The sequence below is a fragment of the Mauremys reevesii genome, linkage group 6, assembly GCF_016161935.1.
Source record: "Mauremys reevesii isolate NIE-2019 linkage group 6, ASM1616193v1, whole genome shotgun sequence".
Classification (NCBI taxonomy): Eukaryota; Metazoa; Chordata; order Testudines; family Geoemydidae; genus Mauremys; species Mauremys reevesii.
Window position 1 is genome coordinate 45,434,110 of NC_052628.1, and position 22,259 is coordinate 45,456,368.

Below are 22,259 nucleotides of genomic sequence, written 5' to 3' on the forward strand. Positions count from 1 at the left end.
AGGTGTGTGGAGAAGATTCTGTTCTCACCAACATCCATGCAGCACCCCCTATACTACTATACCCCAACTATTTTACTCTGGTTAGGTGAAGTGATGAAAGATTTGGCTCTTTATGCATCTGTTGTACTTTACGCAACAGCAACTCAGTAAACATTGTATAGAAAAAGAAAGAAAGCATGTATTAAATTAACCAAATTGTGCTGGAACACACATCACCTTATTCTGCCCAAATAACATTTGGAAATAAAAAATAAACCCATTGTTTGGGGTGGTTCTGACAAATTGACATGAGGCTGTGATTCATGCTCCTTGCTGCCAGTAAAATTGAAGATGCTTCCCTTTAGAGAAGAAGAGTAAATTCATTCTAATGTTACGTTTAATAGGACAAGATAACTTCAGGCATATACTGTGTGGTATCTCTACAATAATATATGCATGTTCATTTTTTCAAGGGGATGGCATTCCCTGTGGACATGTTAGATAATTACAGTCATGAAGACTTGGAGAGTTCTGCAGAAGACTACATGTCTGATCTTCGATGTGGGGATCCAGAGAATCCAGAGTTTTTGTCTCTTGTGAGCAACATCAAAGTAAGAAAGAGAAAAATGCAGATTAATCCAGTCTGTGTCTATTGTGTTAAAATGAGTATTTAAATAAGTATTATATTTTCTATATGTTTCTATCCTTTTTAAACTGTATATTTATTGTACTTTGGAACACCAAAAAGCACATTATTTTATACCAAGTGGGATCTTGTGTCAGCCACTCAGATTGTTGGATGATGAATCTACATATATTGAAGAATTCTCTTTCATTTTAAATCTTAACTGGTGAGCCAGGCAAACTGCTAGAATTTTTCACAGAAACGCACATGCATAAGTTATGATAGCAGTTACTGCATCTAATTGGTCATTTATGCCTCAGTTTTGCAAAGTGATCTGTTTGGGTGGACCTTTAATCCCAGAGGCAGTCCCACTGACATCCGAAATGGTGTCTATATTGGATTATTTGTCCTAAAAGTTTCCCTGTTACCATCACAGCAGCTGTACTGGTGGAGGCACTAATTGAGACCGGATGCTGGAATTTGATGATCTGACCCACCTTATCGCTTAGCCTGTCTTTGTGATGCAGTGGTCAAAATCGGATCTGCCTATGCTGGCACTCCCACTTGCTAGTATCTATGGTAACAATGGTGTGAAATTTTAACTAAAGAGTCTAGAATAAGTGAGGCCAGTGGGACTCCTAAGTGGGAGTAGGGGTTCTCACTTGCAGATCCCTTTCCAGGAGCAGAGTTTTAGGCACTTTTCTCTAATCATGGTTAAGTGCTGTGTACGTAAAAATAAAAATTCTGAGCCATAGCATACCATAAGCTTTAAACTGTTTTATAAGCAAGCAAATCTTTCTCATGGTCTGAATGCCTAGTTGTTTGTTCATCACACAATCAGTGCCTATATATACATATATATATTTTCTAAAATATCTTCATTAAATATTAGAAATACTTGAATTTAAATAACTTCAGAATCGTTTTGATGAATATATTGAACTTTCTAAAACTAAGTGGTTCCAGTTTCCATATGTTGGTGCCTTAATGCCACATTTTGGTGCTCAATTGAGCATTTGGATGCTGAAGTGCCTATTTTAGCACCAAAATGTGGGAAGTGTTCACCTGTTTTAAAAGTGACCTGGCCTGCAAGGGAAGACAATTTGGGTTTGTGTATCAGGCATATCAAGTTTTTTCTTTCCTGTTTCCTGGAAGTCTTTGTTAGAAGAGTCTACAAAATGTATTTGAGGCTTTCTTAGCCCTTAATTGAGGACGAGATGTTGAATCTTTAATAAAGACAGCTTGTCTTCCTGTTGCTCTCATAGCTTTTGAGTCAAATAGATATGAACAGAAATAAAAATGGCTTCCCCTCTCAGTAGAGATTCACTTCCTTGGGGTCAGATCATAATGTTAGGCTGAGCTTTGTTCAGTGCAGGGCCTAATGGTAGGGAGAAGAGAGGGATATATAGGAGCTATATGCCAACTTTGCATTCCACTGTTCTCTGGCACAAGTTATACAGCCAGAGATCACCCCATCATGCTTGTGATCAGAAGCTATGAAGGGTGTTAACCAGTGGAATCCCCAGCTGGTCACTTAAGAGATGTCTGTGCTGCAAAATAAAATAAAATAAAAAATATATATATTTATATCTGGTGGCAGAGAGTCTCAGAGCCTGGGTCTACAGACTCAGGCTCACAGAGCTCGTGCTACGGTGCTAAAAACAGCAATGTAGTTGTTGCTGCTTGGGCTCTGAAAGTCACCCACCTCCCCCAGGTTTCCGACCCTAATATCCAGCCTGAGTGGCAACATGTACACTGCTGTTTTTAGCACCATAGTGTGAGCCCAAGTCTGTAGACCCGGGCTCTAAGACTCACTGCTGCAGGTTGGTTGAATTTTGCAATGTACATGTACCCTGAGGCCAAATTTAAGGCTGGCTTATTAAAATTGAGGAAATGGCCTGGACTATCTGATCTCATAAACCTAATAGTTCTTCAGTCATTTATAGAATCATCCAGGAAAAAGAGGATAGACAAAGTGTGAATTCCTTTGATTGTTTTTTTGTTTGTTTGTTTGTTTTAACAGAGGAAAAACTTTTTAAACTTCCTCCCTCCAACATGCACGTACCTTTGGAGGTCATCTTTATAAAGAAGATCTGTAATATAAAGAGGCAAAACAGGGCCAAACTCCAGTGGTGGGGGTGTTTTTTTGGGTTTGCAGGTCACCTTTAAACACCCAAGTTTGAAAACTGGGTTTGCTTGTCCTCTTTAGCATGCTCTATATATTTGACTAATGCTATATTAGCAAGAGTCCATTGAACCATTCTAAACTCTTGTTTCAGATTCCTATTAGCTTGTCAACTATAGGCTTCGTTCCTCTTTACGGTGGAGATCAGACACACAAAGTTCTTGCTTTATTTGCACCTGAGGACTCGCTCACAGGTTTCATTTTAAAATTCTAATCTAAATGTTGTAGCATTTTGCTTTTGTGGCAAATACATGTAACCAATCCTTTACTCATTCCATGCTACCTTGCAATAACTAATTACCTTTTTCAGCTTGAATGCAGTGTCCATACCTCCACTTTCAGATTGTTGTTAATTTCTGTTGTAGATTCTTATCCACATCTCAATAAGTGTGAAATTACTATGCCAATCGGAGTGGAACCAGCTAGATTAAATTTGGAAGATGTGTAACAAAAAGGAAAGACAGTGCCTTCCTGATTTAATGTGCATAATAATTAAATGCACCATGTACTTTCTCTTGAATTTTCTCCTCTCTGGCTTCTTTGATACCCAGCTATCCTCCCCAGTCCATCCAAAATGAGGCTACTAAATTTATCTTCCTCTTCTGTCAAGCAGTAGAGTCCCTCTGCTGATCTACCTACCACTTCAAGCCCCTTTTAGTCTACCTGACAGCTGACATCTCTTATTGCATTTACTTTCCAGTCCTCTACTGTGCCAGTCTCAATGCTATGCTTGTCGTCTTCTCCCAATTCTGTCTCTGAATTTGCCCATGCCACCCAAGTACAGAATGTCTACCTCATGCTGATCACCATCCTACCACCCTCTCCACATTCATCTCCCTTGTCGAGATTTACTTTTTCTGTGATGCCCACAACTGAACCAACATTTAAAAAAAAATAACTCCACTGTTGTTAACTCCTCTGGGTCCTGAGCATATCCTGTCTCTTCGCTTACTGTCCTTTTAAATCATCATCTCTTCAGAGCAGGGAGTGTCTTTGTTTTGTGGCTGTACAGCACTGAGCACATTGCTTTTGCTAAAGAATATAACTGCATTAATATGCTTCTTACTACAGCTTAAAAGACGTCTATTATAACTTGGTAACTATAGCTGTATAATAACTTTAGTGAATATCTTAAGTTTCAACATGTCAAGATCACTAACTTTTTATATCCATCTTTTTCCTTTCAAGCTGTAGCCTTGTATCTTGCTGACCAATGGTGGGCCATCAATGATATTGTGAGAACATCTATCCCTTCTAGAGAAGGGCTTCAGCAGGTAAGGAGCTCCAGCATTTATATCTTAACAGTTTTTAAACTTGTAAGGACCACTTCGTGTAAATTTAATGGGGATAGTTAACGATCTGATATGTGTTTGTACATTTTGATTTGATTTGGAAATTAATCTAATGGTGCAAATAAATAGGTAGGCCATCTTGCATAGTGGGAGCATCAGCAGAGATTGAGGAGCTGGGGCTCTTTTCACATCTTAGTTTTCCATTTAACTGACCTCTTCAAAACAATGTTGCTCTTATGCAGCACTCTCATGTGAAAGATACTTTGCCTCTAATGGTTTAAGGGCTACCTTCTCAGACTTGTGCTATCTGGGCCCCTGGCAATTAAGTACCTCATGGGAGAAGGTTGGGGATGAGTTAAGTGAACTACAGGGATGGTGGCCTACAGTGTTGGTATGGGCTTTGAGTAAGTCCAGATAAAGGACATGCCCTACTGTCATAATTAAGGCTAAGTTTTAGTCATGGGTATTTTAGTAAAGGTCATGGACAGGTCACAGGCAGTAAACAAAAATTCATGGCCTGTGACCTGTCTATGACTGGTACTATATACCCCTGACTAAATCTTGGCAGGTGGCCTGGGGTATGCTGCAGGTGCTGGGGTGGGGAGCTTTGGAGGGGCTGGCAAGGTCCCTACCTGGCTCTGCGGCTTCCTGGAAGTGACAACATCCCACTCCCTCAGCTCCTAGGCAGAGGCGTGGCCAGGCAGCTCTGCACTCTGTCCATAGCGCTGGCTTCGCAGCTCCCATTGGCCGAGAACTGCAGCCAATAGGAGCTGCAGGGGTGGTGCCTGCAGGTGGAGGCAGTGTGCAGAGCTGTCTGGCTGTGCCTCCACTTAGGAGCTGAGCGCCACTTCTTGGGAGGCCTCCCCCCCCGACCCTGTAAGTGCTGCCCAGAGCCCTCACCCCCTCCTTCTCCCCAGCCCTGAGCCCCCTCCCACACCTAAACTCCTGCTGCGGGGAGGCAGTGGCCTGAGGCTGCCCCAGCAGCGGCCAGTGCAACTGGCGCAGGGGCTTCCCGAGCTGCTCAGTTGGCCCCCGGGTCAGCCATACCGGCCACTGCAGAAGTCATGGAGGTCCCGTAAAGTCACGGAATCCGTGACCTCTGTGACAAACTCGCAGCCTTAATTACCATTCATCATCAGGCTTGTATGACTTTTGTTAAACCATAACTAATGCCTATGTCTTCTGAAGCATATTAGACTCTAATTTTGCAGCAGGGAGTCCAGAATATTTCAGCATTGCCACCACAAGCTTTTTCCTCTTTGCTGCCCCCATGTCCAGTAGAATCAATGCAGTGTTGTTGTTCACTGCATTCATCTTCTCCTGTCTGTGCTTGTTAAGTGTTACATTTCCATATCAGAGACCGTTCCAAACTGGAGTTTAATAAAACTTTGCTGCTGCAACCAGTGCTATCGCCTTTGAACCCTTCAGCAGATCTTCAGTCCTTAATGGGAGAGGGGCAGTGCACAGGTAAATCTAACTCTGACATTTCTGTGTGACTGCTATACCTCTACATCCAACAATGATGGAGACGTATGTTATGTGGGCCTTCCCAGAAGATCTGAGCACATGTTCTTTGTACCACTCCAAACTCCTGCTAGCCTGGGAAGACTAAGACTAATTGACACTGTGCTCTCGTATTTGGCGAATGTTTCTTAAAATCCAAAAATACTGTGTTCATTTAAATTTTAAAAAACAAAAATAAAGCCTTTAAATCATCAGAACATGTTTTTAATATGAAGGTGTGCAATGCATTTTATCTAATCTCTGATTTTATGCACTACCTGTCACCATGGCATCTGAGCTCTTCTCACCGCTCAAAAAAATTTAGGCCTGATCTTTCAGAAGTGTTGCTCATTCGCAGCTTCTGCTGACATCAACTAGAGTTGTGGATAGTTAGCACCTCGGAAAATAAGCCCCCTAATGTCTAAGCTTCAACTAAATTGATGTTGGCCTTTTAACTGTTGCACATTTAAATGTACTTATGTGTTTCCATAGGTGAAGACTCTTGGAGAAAGGGTGGTTCTGTATGTTTTGAATCGAATTATTTATCGCAAACAAGAAATAGAGCGAAATGAGATCCCCTTCCTTTGTCATAGCAGCAATGACTATGCTAAGATTCTGTGGAAAAAAGGAGAGGCCATTGGGTTCTATTCTGTTAAACCTGCAGGTAAAAACATTTAAGTATTTTTTTAATAAAGCAATGGAAAACCAAACTCTTTTATCAGAACTTTTAAGGTGCACTAATGTGTGTGATTGATACATGAACCTTTTCTTGAATTCTTAGAACAGACAAGGTTTTGGGTAAAATTTTCAAAAGTGACTTTAGGTGCTGAAATCACTTATGCTTTTTTTTTTTTTTATTTTGTCCATAGTCTTTTTAGTAGCCATTATGCCCAGGACTCCAGGTTTCAAAATTTTTGCTTTCTGCACACACTCCTTCTCAGTCAGCAATGACCATCAACACTGCCTTTACTGTCACAGCGAAACCCATATCGTGGCAAGGTGCAGTATCTGCTGCTTGTTCCTCAGTTGTACCCAAGAAGGGTGTGAACTTCGTCTTAAGAAGTACCTAATGGAAAAGGCCTTGAGGCTGCAGTAATACCTAGGCCAGGGGGACCTCTCCCATACTTCAGCTTGACTCAATAAGGTGTGTGTCTCATGCCATGGGGTCCGACTCGGGAGCGAGGGAGTCTACCCCCACAAATTTCTTGGTGGGGTCTTGTCAGGAGGACAGGGAGTGTTTTTATAAATATAAGGCTAAATCCTCCTCCAAATCCACTTAGAAGAAGTCGAATAGAGCCCTGCCTAAATTGAGCAAGTCTTCTAGCTCAATCCATGAGAATTTACAATGTCCTAAGTTTCAGGGGCATGACAAGAAAGCCCACAAATCTAGGGCTCTGTCGGTACCAGACCACAATTTGGCGACAATAGTGTCTACAGTACCATCCATTGTCAGTTGGTCTGGAAGCATGGCTTCAAACAGTGTGCTCACCAAATCAGCCATGAACACACTAGTAGCTGTTCCCACCAAATTAATATCATTTCGGCTATGGTGGAAGACTCCATGCCAAGAATGCATAGGCATGCCATTCCTTTCCTCCTCACTGGACAGGATGATCATTACAGATACCTCTGTGATGGGTTTGGTCACAGAGACCCCCTTGAGATTGTCACCTGATGTGCTGAAACTACCTATGAGCCCATTTTCCCTGCCAGCTTGGGACTCCAGAACCCTGTCTTGTTGAGCCAGACACTCTACTCTGCTCCAACACAGACGCTGGGGCTGAACCACATCCCCAAAACTGCAGGCTTTAACTGAAAACGACTCAAAGCAGGTACTCCTACCTTCAGCACCCAGCTCCCAATGGGATCCGAACCCAAATTAATCCATTTTACTCTGTATAAAGCTCATACAGGGTAAACTCATAAATTGTCCACCCTCTATAACACTGATAGAGAGAGATGCACAGCTGTTTGCTCCCCCAAGTATTAATTACTTACTCTGGGTTAATTGATAAGCAAAAGTGATTTTATTAAATATAAAAAGTAGGATTTAAGTGGTTCTAAATAGTAACAGACAGAACAAAGTAAGTTACCAAGCAAAATAAAACAAAACATGCAAGTGTAAGCCTAATACAGTAGGAAACTGAATACAGGTAAATCTCACCCTCAGAGGTGTCCCAATAAGCTTCTTTCACAGACTAGACTCCTTCCTAGTCTGGGCCCAATCCTTTTCAGACCAACGTCGTGGTTTATGGCTTGTGTCCAGCAATCACTCATACCCCCTTAGTTACGGTCCTTTGTCCCAGTTTCTTTCAGGCATCTCTTTGGGGTGGAGAGGTCATCTCTTGAGCCAGCTGAAGACAAAATGGAGAGGTTTCCAGGGCCTTTTATATTCTCTCTTGTGGGCGGAAACCCCTTTGTTCTTCTGTGAAAAATCACAGCAACAAGATGGAGTTTGTAGCCACCTGGGCAAGTCACATGTCCATGAATGATTCCGTTTTTTGCAGGTCGGCGCCATTGTTTACATGTTAGTTTGAACATTCCCAGGAAAACTCAGATGTGGATTGGCGTCTCCCAAAGTCCATTGTCAGTTAAGTGTTTCTTCACTGGGCACTTACTGAGAATAGTCCTTTCTCAAGAAGCTGACCAAATGCTTCACTGATGCTACTTAGAATCAAATACATTGAGATACAAGTACATAGCCAATATTCATAACTTCAAATACAAAAATGATACACACATACAGACAGCATAATCATAACCAGCAAATTACAGCCTTTCCATAGGCACCTTACTTGACCTATTTTCTACAAGATTTGGTGCAACTATAGAACCTTGGTTGTCACAATAATCTATATGCTCACAGTTCATGTCAATAACGTCACAACATCCTTGTTAGACTAGGCAGCTCATATTAGCAACCACACAGCACAAAGCACTCGATATCTCAAGAGTCCAAACAGAAATCTCCCAAGCTGTCTGCCACTGTAGCAGAAAGTATTCGGGGTCAAGCTATAACCTCTCAAAGAATCTTGAAATATATCTCAGGCTGTATTTTGTTCTCTCTCCCTCTCACTCATGGGGTGAGGGTTCATTCCACAAGAGCACAAGTGATGTCTGTGGCATCGCTTTAAGAAGAACCTCTACATGATATTTGCAGTGGCGTTCCATCAACACATTTGCGAGGCGTTATGTTTAGTACAAGACTCCTCTGCCGATACATCCTTTGGAATGGCAGTCCTTGCTTCTGCTCTGCCATCTGTATCCTTGCACCCTCCTCCTACTTGAGTACTGTTTGCAGTCACCCACATTGGAATACATATAGGGACCAGTACTCAAAGAGGAAGTTACTTACCTTTGTAACTAGAGGTCCTTCATGATATTTGGTCCTGATGTGTATTCCACTACCCGCCCTCCTTCCCCGCTGCTTTGAATCATCTTTTGATTCGTGGCAGAGAAGGAACTGAAGAGTCAATCGGTCTGCCCCGCTCCAGTCTCTTCGGTTGGAGACATGAGGAGAGTGAAGGTGCATGCCAGACCGACAGGCACTGCTTTCAGAATTCTCCAGCTCTGGGTGCATGGAGCACATGCGTACCTCACAGTGGAATACAGATAGGGACCACATGCCTTGAAGAACCTCCAGTTACAAAGGTAATTAGCTGCTTCTTATATCCCCATAACACAAGAGGCAGAAATTTTGTCCAGTGTTCTACCCTTTTAATACTGAATATGTACAGTAGTGCTGCATAAAGACACACATGTAGGTCATAGGGGACGATATTTTGCACAGTTTAATATATTTTGGATAGGGTCAGATCAATCTGGTGAGGGTGAAATTCACCCAGACTGTGGAAGTTACAAACATTAATGCTGTATTGTGCACATTTAGGGTCTGATCCTGCAATTCTTGTGTGCAGAACTCCAGTTGATCTCAGGATGGCTGCAGGGTCAGGTGTCATTATTGCTGTTCCTTATTTGTGTGTATTGTGCTAATGCCTAGGACCCCAGTCACAGACCATGACTCCATTGTGCTAGGTGCTGTACAAATACAGAACAAAATGATTGATCCAAGGGGCTTACAATTTAAGTAGCATGTTTCTATGTCATTAACTTTGCTTTATAGATAGTTCTCTCATTTTTTCTCACTGCTTAAATATACATTGTAAGTTCTCTATGATTGTTTCAGAACTCGATTTCATTTTTCAACTTTTGCTGAATTAAATCTAACTTAATTGTAAATAATTTGTTGATCACACTGACAGCCCTCCTCCAATAATAGAATATCTAATTTTGGGCCAAAGTGGTATGATCTGACATCCTAACTTTATCCTAGTAGAAGGTTTTGGGATTAATGTCCGGGAAATTCATGGTGAATTGCAACTATTGTACAGCTAAGTGCACCAGAAGGGTTTTATGTCTTCCTCTGAAGCATCTGGCCTTGTCCACTGTCAGAAACATGATATTGGGCCAGATGGGCCATTGATCAGTTCCAGAATGGCAATTCCTGTGGGGAAGGTAATTGGCAGATGGCATGTCTTTGTTCTGTTTATCAATATTGTGCCTTTGTGAACATATCTATGAAACTGCTCAGGTCCTAATAGAGCAATTTTCAAGCTAAAAGTTAAGCCAACACAATGATCACAAAAATGACTTCTGGATTGAAATGTTAATACTTTATTCTAGTTTCTGTACAACTGATTTTATTAGATTCTGAGTGATGGAGGAGTGTTTATAACAAATATTTGTTCCATATACATTGTGGCAATTAGATCATGCATTAGATGGGGGCTAATTTAGCTACAACGAGTCAGGAAAAAGATCTTGGAGTCATCGTGGATAGTTCTCTGAAAATGTCCACGCAGTGTGCAGAGGCGGTCAAAAAAGCAAACAGGATGTTAGGAATCATTAAAAAGGGGATAGAGAATAAGACTGAGAATATATTATTGCCCTTATATAAATCCATGGTACGCCCACACCTAGAATACTGTGTACAGATGTGGTCTCCTCACCTCGAAAAAGATATTCTAGCACTAGAAAAGGTTCAGAAAAGGGCAACTAAAATGATTAGGGGTTTGGAGAGGGTCCCATATGAGGAAAGATTAAAGAGGCTAGGACTCTTCAGCTTGGAAAAGAGGAGACTAAGGGGGGATATGATAGAGGTATATAAAATCATGAGTGATGTTGAGGAAGTGGATAAGGAAAAGTTATTTACTTATTCCCATAATACAAGAACTAGGGGTCACCAAATGAAATTAATAGGCAGCAGGTTTAAAACAAATAAAAGGAAGTTCTTCTTCACGCAGCGCACTGTCAACTTGTGGAACTCCTTACCTGAAGAGGTTGTGAAGGCTAGGACTATAACAGTGTTTAAAAGGGAACTGGATAAATTCATGGTGGCTAAGTCCATAAATGGCTATTAGCCAGGATGGGTAAGAATGGTGTCCCTAGCCTCTGTTCGTCAGAGGATGGAGATGGATGGCAGGAGAGAGATCACTTGATCATTGCCTGTTAGGTTCACTCCCTTTGGGGCACCTGGCATTGGCCACTGTCGGTAGACAGATACTGGGCTGGATAGACCTTTGGTCTGACCCGGTACGGCCATTCTTATGTTCTTATGCAACTACACTTAATTTTCCTGTTGTTCTACCATTTACTAATCCTGAGCTAATAAACATCCAAACTATTTGAATATGAAATACTGTTATACTTCAGGGTTTTTTTTCTCTTTCTGTGGTGATAGACTGAGATGTAGTCCAGTGATCAGACCACAGGTCTGGGACTTGCTCCTGTTTTTCTAATTTCATCTCTGATGTGGACTCACTGTGTAACCTTAAATAACTTAATCTCTCTTGACTGAGTTTTTCTTGCTTTGCAAATAACAATAGCAACTGACCTCACAAAAGTATTGTGAGGACTAATTAATGTCTGTGATGAGTGCTATATATGAAATTTGTGTTGTTATTTTACTTGGATTGTAAACTCTTTAGGGTAGGGACAATCTTTTCTTTGTGTGCACAGGGCCTAGCACCATGGAGTTCCAATCCTGCCTTGGGACCAGTATTTACCACTGTAATACAAATCCAGAAAAATAACATTTATTACTCTGATACCAGTGAGTTCATGGTTACCTTTCAAGAAATTTTCAATAATAAAATTGCTTTGTTGTGTCACAGTGCACCTGTTCTTAATTATAATTATGTGTAATCCATGCTATGTTATGAATGGAAAAATCCCTTCTTACAAAATTTTGCCTTGACTTCAGCATTATTGATGTTCCATAAAAAAATTGGGGGGGTTGATGATTTGTGTTTCAGTTCTTAAATGAGAGCTGACTTCCATACTTATGGGTTTGTTTTTAAACATTTTTTTAATGTATGTAAAAACAATATATTTGAATTGAGCCTTTTGGCTTTTTCTTCCATCTTTTCACTTCATTCTCTTTTGCAGATTTCCTCAAGAAATAACTCAGCAGGATTCCAAAGTGTGCCTTTGCCCCCACTCCCTTCTCCTCTGTAGCCTTCCATTCTTTATCGTGTAGCAGTAGGCCACTATACCAGACAAGCTTTCTTACATTGTGTTGCCTGCTGTAAAGCTGCAAAAATACAAAGTTGGCCCAATGAGCCAGTGAGTGGCTGAATGTGGCTTCTGTGTGTACAGTACATCTATTATCATCAGGATACAGTAAAAGCCAAGCCACTATATGTTGATCCAAAACTATGACATATCAAGGATGAAATACTGATGTATGGTTTTTCCATGATTTCAGGAAGCGTATGTAGCTCCTATCTTACCCAAAGCTATCAACTTCCAGTGCTGGACACAATGTTTGTGAGAAAGAGACATCGTGGGAAAGATTTTGGGTTAATGATGTTGGAGGATTTTGTGGATTCCTTTACTGAAGACACGCTTGGTCTTCGCTACCCACTGTCATCTTTCATATATACAGGTAAACTCTGTAATTTTTTTTTCCTGTCCTAGCCACTCTGGCTTTCTTTGAACTTCCAAATAAATACTCCCATCTCAGTTCAACATGGAAGGAAGAGATTAAATTTCTTAACATGACAAACTTTAAATAAATATAAAATATGCTGGTATTCAATGAACCTTAAAAAGTCAGATGGAGAATGTGCATGCTGCTTTATTTTCTTGTAATCCTTGAATTTCTATTGGTTAATATTATATCTACGGCTGTCAATTGCAGTTAACTCATGCGATTAACTCCAAAAAATTAATCACGATTAATCACGGTTAAAAGGTAATAAAGGTAATAATTGGAGATATACCAATCTCCTAGAACTGGAAGGGACCTCGAAAGGTCATCGAGTCCAGCCCCCTGCCTTCACTAGCAGGACCAATTTTTGCCCCAGATCCCTAAGTGGCCTCCTCAAGGATTGAACTCACAATCCTGGGTTTAGCAGGCCAATGCTCAAACCACTGAGCTATCCCTCCCCCATTTTCAGGAAATAGATGGGCTTTTTATTTATTTATTAAATATTTTGGATGTTTTTCTACATTTTCATATAGTATTCTGTGTTGTAATTGAAATCAAAGTGTATATTATTTATTACAAATATTTGCACTGTAAAAATGATAAAAGAAATAGTATTTTGCAATTTACCTCATACAAGTACTGTAGTGCAATCTCGTTGTCTGAAAATACAACTTACAAATGTAGATTTTTTTTTTGTTTGTTACATAAAACTGCACTCAAAAACAAAACAATGTTAAAATTTCAGAGCCTGGAAGTCCACTCAGTCCTACTTCTTGTTCAGCCAGTCACTCAGACAAACAAGTTTGTTTACATTCACGAGAGATAATGCTGCCCACTTCTTATTTACAATGTCACCAGAAAGTGAGAGCAGGTGTTCATATGGCACTTTTGTAGCAGGCATTGGAAGGTATTTACGTACCAGATATGCTGAACATTTGTATGCCCCTTCATACTGCAGCCACCATTCCAGAGGACATGCATCTATGCTGATGCGCTCGTTAAAAAAATAATGCGTTAATTACATTTGTGACAGAACCCCTTGGGGGGAGAATTATATGTCTCCTGTTCCATTTTACTTGCATTCTGCCACATATTTCATATTTCTGTGGGCACCAGAAAAATCCTGCTCTCTCTGGAATTGCAGATATACTTGGCTGAAAGTGCTCTGCCCAAAATAAGTCCATAATGCTTTTCCCCTTTAGTTTTAAAAGTAACAGAGGTTAGTTTATTTTAATTGTAACATTAATTAGTATTAAATAAGGGGAAGGGGGAGGTTTGCTGTCTCTCACATGCTGGCTTGTTGAGATCTCGCCACAGAGGTGAACAAGAATCCAAACTGGTGAAATAACTGAAGTGTTCATAGGTGAGATACAAATATTTACAAGCTCTGAGGGCAAATGTTACCCAGAATGTATGTGGAGTAGGGAGAGAGGGTCGCTAGTTCCTGAGGCTGTGGTATGTCCCAAAGCCAAAATATGAGGGCAATTTAATAACATGTGGAGGCTCTTCCTGCACTCCCACGATGAAGCATACTGGCTGTGGGAGTCCTCAGGGGTTCCTGTCTACTCTCTACTGCCAGGGGCAATTTCCAGATATGGTGTAGGAGCCAGAACACACACTCTGACTCCTGTCCCCTCCCTTACCTGCAGGGATGAGCCATTAGGAGAGGGCCAGTCTTCAGGGACTGCACCAGAAATAGTAGCTGATCACTTTGAGGAGGAGAACAAACACCAATAGGGATGGTGACAAGTGACGCCAGCTCTCCCCACGTATTGCTGGTAACAATGCCCTCTCAGCTTTTGGTTAATGCTAGTAAGGCTCGAAGTGAGAGTGATGGGGATCATATAAATGGATAGTTGCTAGCATCCTTTTTCTCTAGATGTGGGGGATACCTGCTGTGGTGTGCTTCCTTCCCAATGCGTGCTATGGTCGAGTTGTGTGGAAGGTGATGTCTGGTTTGAGTCAGATGAAATATTCACCAATAGGATTTTAAGAGGAGAGGGGAGAGGGAAATGCCAAAGGTTAATGGTGAGTGTGTTGTAATAAACAGTGCTAAAGACAATTCGTCTGCATTCCCACAAAGTACTTTACATGGGTGCTATTGGGAACATCAGTTGGTAGAATCCGTTGGCTGCATGCGCTATTCATGAGCATATCCCTGATATGTAGACAACTTTAAATCCATGTTTGGTTTAAAATTCTCTAGAAACAAACAACCTTGTAACTTGCACATAAACTGACAGGTAATATTATAAATTAGGATTCATTTTTGAAAGTTGAGATTCAAGGATATTTTTTTATTGAAGAAATTTTTTCCTTGCAGCTTGTAGTCACAAACTGGCATAATAAGTACAGTAACTCCTCGCTTAACGTCGTCCCGGTTAACGTTGTTATGTTGCTGATCAATTAGAGAACATGCTTGTTTAAAGTTGCGCAGTGCTCCCGTATAACATTGTTTGGCAGCTGCCTGCTTTGTGTACTGTTTGCAGAAAGAGCAGCCTGTTGGAGCTAGCTGGTGGGGGCTTGGAACCAGGGTGGACCAGGAGCCCCCCATCAACTCCCCTAAGTTCCCAGTGCAGCAGCTGCCCAGCAGGCCCTCTGCCTTGGATCTGCTCCCGGGAGTCTCCTGCTTGCTGTGCGGGGGGGTGGGAGGGGAAGGGGAGGGAAGAGGGGTGTTAGTGTCAGGGTGTTCCCCTCCCCCCGCTCCTGTACCCCATCTCCACAGAATGGGGGAGACATGACACAACAGGGCTCAGGATGGAAGGAGCTTGCTGCTGTCTCAACTTGCTGATCTACTTAAAAAGGCAGAGTATTTAGAATGGGGTCAGTGTACTTAAAGGGGAAATGTGCGTCTCTCTCACACTCACACACACGGTGTGTGTGTCTGTCTCTTGCTGCCGTGCTGTCTCCTCCCTCCATTTGTGCTGCTTTGTAGAGTGTGAGGCTACATTAACAACAATGTGTTAACCCTTGAGGGCTCAGCCGAGTGTCAATTCATTGTTTAGCAGTAAAGCATTCCCTGGGAAATATCCCAGCCTCTAACTCCACCACCCCAACCAAGCTTCACAATCACATTGCTGTGTACAGTATTAAATTGTTCGTTTAAAACTTATAGTTTGTGTGTGTTGTGATAAAGTTCCTCCTCTACCTTGGTGGGTCCTGCGCTTATTGGCAGATTTTGCTCACCTCAGTGATCTTCTCCACGCTCTGGGTCAACTTCTCCTGTGTCTGATCAGGAGTTGGGAGGTTTGGGGGAAACCCGGGCCCACCCTCTACTCCGGGTTCCAGCCCAGGGCCCTGTGGATTGCAGCTGTCTATAGTGCTTCCTGTAACAGCTGCATGACAGCTACAACTCCCTGGGCTACTTCCCCATGGCCTCCTCCAAACACTTTCTTTATCCTCACCACAGGACCTTCCTCCTGGTGTCTGATAACGCTTGTACTCCTCAGTCCTCCAGCAGCACAGCCTCTCACTCTCAGCTCTTTGCGCCTCTTGCTCCCAGCTCCTCACACGCACTTCCTCTCTCCCCCCCCACTGGAGTGAGCTCCTTTTTAAACCCAGGTGCCCTGATTAGCCTGCCTTGATTGGCTGCAGGTGTTCTAATCAGCCTGTCTGCCTTAATTGGTTCTAGCAAGTTCCTGATTACTCTAGTGCAGCCCCTGCTCTGGTCACTCAGGGAACAGAAAACTACTCATCCAGTGACCAGTATATTTGCCCTCTACCAGACTCCTGTACCACACTGGCCTGGGTCTGTCACAGTATATATAATTAGTCTTTTGTCTGGCAAAAAATATTTCCCTGGAACCTAAGGCATTAATTCTTTATGGGGAAGTTGGATTTGCTTAACAGCGTTTTGTTTAAAGTAGCATTTTTCAGGAACATAACTACAACGTTAAGCAAGGAGTTACTGTAACTATTTTGTAATACCCAAAAATGCTTATTAGAAGACAGGAAAAAAACCCTGCAGTCCCTGCCCCCTTAACCTTACAATCTAAATTTAAGACATAGTACAGTGATGGAAGATGATAAATAAGAGGACGGGACTGAGTTCTAGATGGATGAGGATTACAGAAATGCTATCGTATAGTTACTCAGGTTAGACATGTGCACATCTTGGTGGCTAAGTTCCTTTTTGTTTGTGATGTATTACAAGTATGATAAAGTAGAAGGTCAGATTATAATTGACTCAATAGGATAGTGTTTGAATAAATTCTTAAGCTGAGTTACAGATGTGCATACTGTGTGGTGTGGTTTTGTTTTGTTTTATATTTCTTCAGCTTGTAAGCAGTATTTTGAAAAGTACCCAGGGGATCATGATCTTCTATGGGAAGTTGAAGGAGCAGGACACTGGTTCCAGAGAACACCTATTACCAGTGTATTGCAAAGAGAAACACTCAAAACTACAGGTAAGAATTCTTTGGAAACAGGGCCAGAAAACTATTGAAACTTGAAAAGTAAAGTTACATTGTACAGTGTCTACAATAACTTTTGTAGACAGTCCCCATTGTGAACAATCCCCACAGAAGTAATTGGAAAGACACCAGCTAACTTCATTATTTAAATTGTATCTGCACTTTTTTTCTGTTGAATTTTTCTAAGCGCAGGAGCCTCTCAAAAAGAAAACAACAGTTCCCAGACTGAGGAGTGTTTTCTGCCGTCTGCCATGGAATCTGAAACGGGAAGCGAACAAAGCACAGAGATTGAAACACAGCTAAGGGTAGGTACACACACTGTTTTCTTTATATATAAAAGCCAGGAGATTTTACAGAATTGTATAATTTATATCTTCATATTCTTCTGGTTTCCTTAATTACTTGTTCTGTAAAATCTTTTACTGAAGAGAAAGAGATGGGTCTCCATATAGGAAGTTATATATTTTTTAACAATCCATTTTTTAAACTTCTAACTAGAGAGCAATGATACTGGATAAACTTTTGGGGAAAATATAGATGATTCCTAGGAAATTGATTATAAAATCCATGAATTTAATAAAAGTGTGTCTCTTCCTTGTTCATTACTCCTGCTTTATCCTCCATTTTCCCATGCTTCTCTCCCTCAGTAAGTCCTTTTAGGAATCCAGCTTGAACTTCTAGTATCTCTTCAGTGTTCTCTGGGCCTGAGAGCCTGGACTATATCTTATTTTTTTTTTTTTTGAAAACCATCCAGTCTATCAAAACCCATGACTTTTTATCAGATTACCCTTGAAGACATAGTTGTGGCTTCAATGAGAAAGCCAGAAACATACTTACTGTGAAATTTTGTTGTAGTTGAACTAAATTGACATGGGTGTCAGGAGCTATGAAAGACACATGTTTTTGTTACACTTGGGTTAATGTTACTTTTTTCAGCAAAGCAGGACCAGCTTGTTGCTTAGACATTTCAAATTCACCTAGTGTTAATAGTATACTAGGATGCATCTTGTACTATCATTTTTTTTCAACCAGTGCTCTCTTTGTATGCTGTAGGGTATGAGATGGCCTTAGTAGTGTCTATTAACTTGCACTGGCAGATTGTTATAGGTTTGGGGGAGGAGGGTATTTCAATTGATTTCCTCCCCAACCCTGCAGTCTTGGGATGTGTGAATATTCAGACTATGACACTTAGCACTGTAGACACAAACAGTGCAAAGGCTGCATTTCTCTAGCATCAGATGAAAGCATCAAATGTATCAGTCTAAGAAGATAGTGTCCATGAAATTGCATAATCGCATTGTAGATGAACATGTTGTAAAGTGTACAGCCTGCATTCAGATTTATTCAGTTCTACCGCAGGACTGCGAGTCTCTTTGTGCATATTTGAAACTTCATCCAAATTTCATCCGCATATAGATATGCAGTTGAATATTTTTGTTTGTTGACTATTATGCAGCTGTTAAGAGATGGAAAATTCTGCAAGATAAAGCTGCTTGCATACAGTGAATACTGATGAATGTTAATGAGGTATTAATTTGCATTGTACAAACCAGTCAAAATGCACTTGGGAGTAAACTTTAATTATGCAAGACTGGTGCCTTAGGCACAAAACCTAGCTACTGAAATCTAAACTTTGTATTCAAAGTAAAATGTAAGTTTCTAGCATGGTGAGAAGGTTACCTCCCAAAGGTAAACTGAATGCAAACAGATATAGTGTTTTCTTTTTGAGTTTGTAAACAAGCCTGAAGCAATAACTCTGAGCACTGTCATTCATAACAGTAAGTTTTTTAACTCTGAAACTTGATTATGATTATTTAAATGTCATCTCCACTGGTAATCATTTTAGCAGAAACAACGGATTAATGCACTTTTACATAAGGTTGTTGGATGCAGTCACGTATTATGGGGGAAGGAGCAGTGGGACATTTAGTTGCTGTTAAGGCTTGCTGTGGTGGTGAATTAGGAATTCAAGCCCTACCAAATGAGTCAAGTCACCTGTGCCCCTGCCCAAAAGTTGGAGGGGAAAAAATAAATGCATCTAAGGTGACCAGATGTTAAGGGGAAAATATCGGGACCGTTGCAGGGGGTGTTGTGTTTTGGTTTTTTTTGTTGTTTTTTTTTTACACTCATCCATCTGGGAGTTCGGCGGCAATTCGGTGGAGAGCCCTTCAGTTGCGGACGGTCTTCGGTGGTATTTTGGCGGTGGGTAATAAACCTTGCTGCCAAAGACAGAAGCACCCGCCGCCAAAATACCGCCGAAGACCGTCCGTGACTGAAGGACTCTCTGCCGAATTGCCGCCGAAGACCAGGAAACAAAATGTCGGGACAGATGGCGTCCTGACCGTACTCTGACATATACCTGTGTATTACATTATTTTTGTCTATAAAAACACAAGGAATACTGAAATGATTATAACACTAATATATAAACAACCCCCTCTATTTAAATTTAAATTGACGTTCTCTCAAATATCAATGTATTACAGAACTCATTGCAACCCATTGGGTCTTGCAGCAGAGGTCTTTGGTGTTGGGTTGGAATTGCAACAAAGCAGGTGGACATGGCCTCTTTTTAGCGCTAGTTTACCTAAAGTAGCTAATCTAGGGCAATTAATCATAGGTCTGTTTTAAAAACAAGAAGTTTATACTCTGAAAAATGATTGTAAAAATAGATTTGTGGGATTGGATGCTTATCTCTTAATGACTGCAGATCTAGTTTGGTCATGAATAAAAAGACAGCTCATCTACCTGCTGGCTCTGCAGACTACACCTAGAATCTAAGGCTGAAGCTCTGTTTTACCCAGCTTGCCACATCATCACCAGTAATAAAGATTTATTAATTTGGTTGATTTTTCTTTTACTAATCCCAAACTAGATGTTTTGGATAGTAAGAATGTGTATTAGTCACTAAGAGTAGATCTGATTCTAAATTCACCCAGTGAGCCGATCTCTTTATTGAGAAGATACCATTTTTTCACTTAACTCCTTCATCTGAATGTAGTCAGTCTCCCAAACAGCAACTTTGAATTAATATTCCAGAATGTAACTGGGGGTTGGGAGATGAAGGCATTTCAATCAGGAGAATAGAATCTCCAGTAGTTCAGACTTTTAAAGTACAGTATGTTTTTCTGCTTTAGGTTGATTCTCAAAAAGGCAAAGACATCCTAGATGCCCATGCAAGCACTTCTGAAGGTAAAAATAATGTTGAACATCAGTATTATGGTTCTTACATTTTAGTACGGTAATAGCCCATTTTCACCATTACTTTTAACTTCTCTGTGCCTTGATTTAGTTATCTGCAAAATAGATAAAATACTAATGCCTCTTTTAGAGGTGTTTTGAGGCCGAAACAATGTTTGTAAAGTACTTTAAGATCCTTGGATGAATGCTAGTATTATAAATTTATTTTGGTCTGTTTAAAAAAAATCCCATAATGAAATGCTTTTTCAATTAGGCCCTGCGTATGCCTACTTTTATGAAAAATACTCAAGTTATTCTCTTACTATGTGCAGATCCATTAGGTATGCATATTCTTTCATTTACATTCATTTTTTGTATCTTTAAGAGCTTGATGTTACACCCGTTTCCACTCGAACACGAAGCAGTCATTTAAAACGTCCCAGGATAGGAAAGAGGAGCCAGGAATCTGAAACTGAAACTCCTTCAGGAGAGGATGAAAACCTTCTTTGGATATCAGGAAGCAGGTAATGTGTCACTTTTCATTTTGCAGTTTCAGTGGTGTCAGAGCTGTGGTGTACCTACTCATGTGGTACAGGGTATTTCCTATCCCATTAGAAAGCAAAATTGATATACCCTCCCTTCCCCTGCTTTAGTCTGATTTGCTGATTACTTTGAAAACAAAACTCTAGTGGGAAAAAGCAAGCTGCCGACTCTGAAGTGATCACAACAAAGCAGTGGTTTGTGTTTCTGTATAAACTTGGCAGATTTTGGGAACGATATTAACAACACTCTGGTGACAGTTGCACATTCAGCACTTTTTATGGTACTGAAATCTTGAAGAATCTGAGGGCAGGTCTACACTACGGGGGAAAATTGATATAAGATACGCAACTTCAGCTACATGAATAACGTAGCTGAAGTCGAAGTATCTTATATCGAATTACCTACCGTCCTCATAGCGCGGGATCGATGTCCGCGGCTCCCCGTGTCGACTCCGCTACTGCCGTTCGGGTTGGTGGAGTTCCGGAGTCGACAGGAGCGCGCTCAGGGATCGATATATTGCGTCTAGATGAGACGTGATATATCGATCCCCGAGAAATTGATTGCTACCCGCCGATACGGCGGGTAGTGAAGACGTACCCTAAGTTTAAATATACATCACTGTGAGAATGTTCTAAGAGGGGTGTGTGTGGTATTTGTAAAATGGAAACATACAGAGCTTTTTGTATTCTGATTTATAGCTTGTATGGTACAAAAACTCTTGAAAGGCCACTGAAACCCTGAAACATTAATTGCACAGACTCCCATGGAGAATATTAGCATTAATTTAAAAAAGCAAACACAAAAATACTAAACCCCCCTAACTGAAATGAAGAGAATTTTACTGGTTAGGCTCTGAAACTTGTTTGGATTGGTAAAAGGTATAGACTGATTGAAAGGAAATTAGTTGTATTCTGTTAAAACTGCATCTCTAGTGGAGGCCAGGGAAACAAGAGGCCAAGTCACTTCATCATAGTAATTGGAATGTAGTTTGTGTAAAAATCTACATTCCTGCAGCATGTCCATCTGGTATCTGTTTTCATGACATGTTGGGGAGGGATAGGTTTCCTTACTGAAACCTGATCAAGTTCAAAAGACTTAGTGTGGCAAGCAGCAGTCTGGTGAATCAAATTAGCCGCGGCAGTGCTTTAACATGGCGTTGTAGTTGCGGCAAAGCACTGGGAGAGAGGTCTCCCAGTGCTCTAAAAAAAATCCACCCCCACAAAGGGAATAGCTGCCAGCACTGGGAGCACGGCTGCCAGTGCTGGGACTTTATGGCGCTGAAACTTGCAGCACTAAGGGGTGTGTTTTTTCACACCCCTGAGCACTGCAAGTTTCAGTGCTGTAAAATGCCAGTGTCGACAAGCCCTAAGTGGCTTCACATGTCTTGCATTATCCAGGGTCTGCTTTTTACTTTCCTTGTGAATAGCTAAATGGAACCAGAGATGATATGCTATTATGCACTTCTAGATAATATGCTGCTGTAAAATGGACAGTGTTTGGAATATGTAAAATTTATTGGCAATCAGTGCTTCGAGACTTGTAGCCACAG

General features: G+C 41.1%; 1 protein-coding gene across 7 annotated transcripts in view; it reads left to right on the forward strand.

Moving 5' to 3' along the window:
* The window catches only part of FAM169A (family with sequence similarity 169 member A), a 53,457-nt gene that overhangs the window by 23,848 nt on the left and 7,350 nt on the right, over window positions 1–22,259 (forward strand). For all 7 annotated transcript variants that reach the window (XM_039544038.1, XM_039544034.1, XM_039544036.1 and 4 more), the window contains exons 2-10: window positions 453–590; window positions 2,884–2,983; window positions 3,978–4,063; window positions 6,077–6,248; window positions 12,351–12,530; window positions 16,853–16,981; window positions 17,180–17,292; window positions 20,125–20,179; window positions 20,553–20,691. In XM_039544038.1, the coding sequence (XP_039399972.1) occupies window positions 456–590; window positions 2,884–2,983; window positions 3,978–4,063; window positions 6,077–6,248; window positions 12,351–12,530; window positions 16,853–16,981; window positions 17,180–17,292; window positions 20,125–20,179; window positions 20,553–20,691 (1,109 nt within the window). In that variant the 5' untranslated portion in view covers window positions 453–455. The remainder of the gene's footprint in view (window positions 1–452; window positions 591–2,883; window positions 2,984–3,977; window positions 4,064–6,076; window positions 6,249–12,350; window positions 12,531–16,852; window positions 16,982–17,179; window positions 17,293–20,124; window positions 20,180–20,552; window positions 20,692–22,259) is intronic.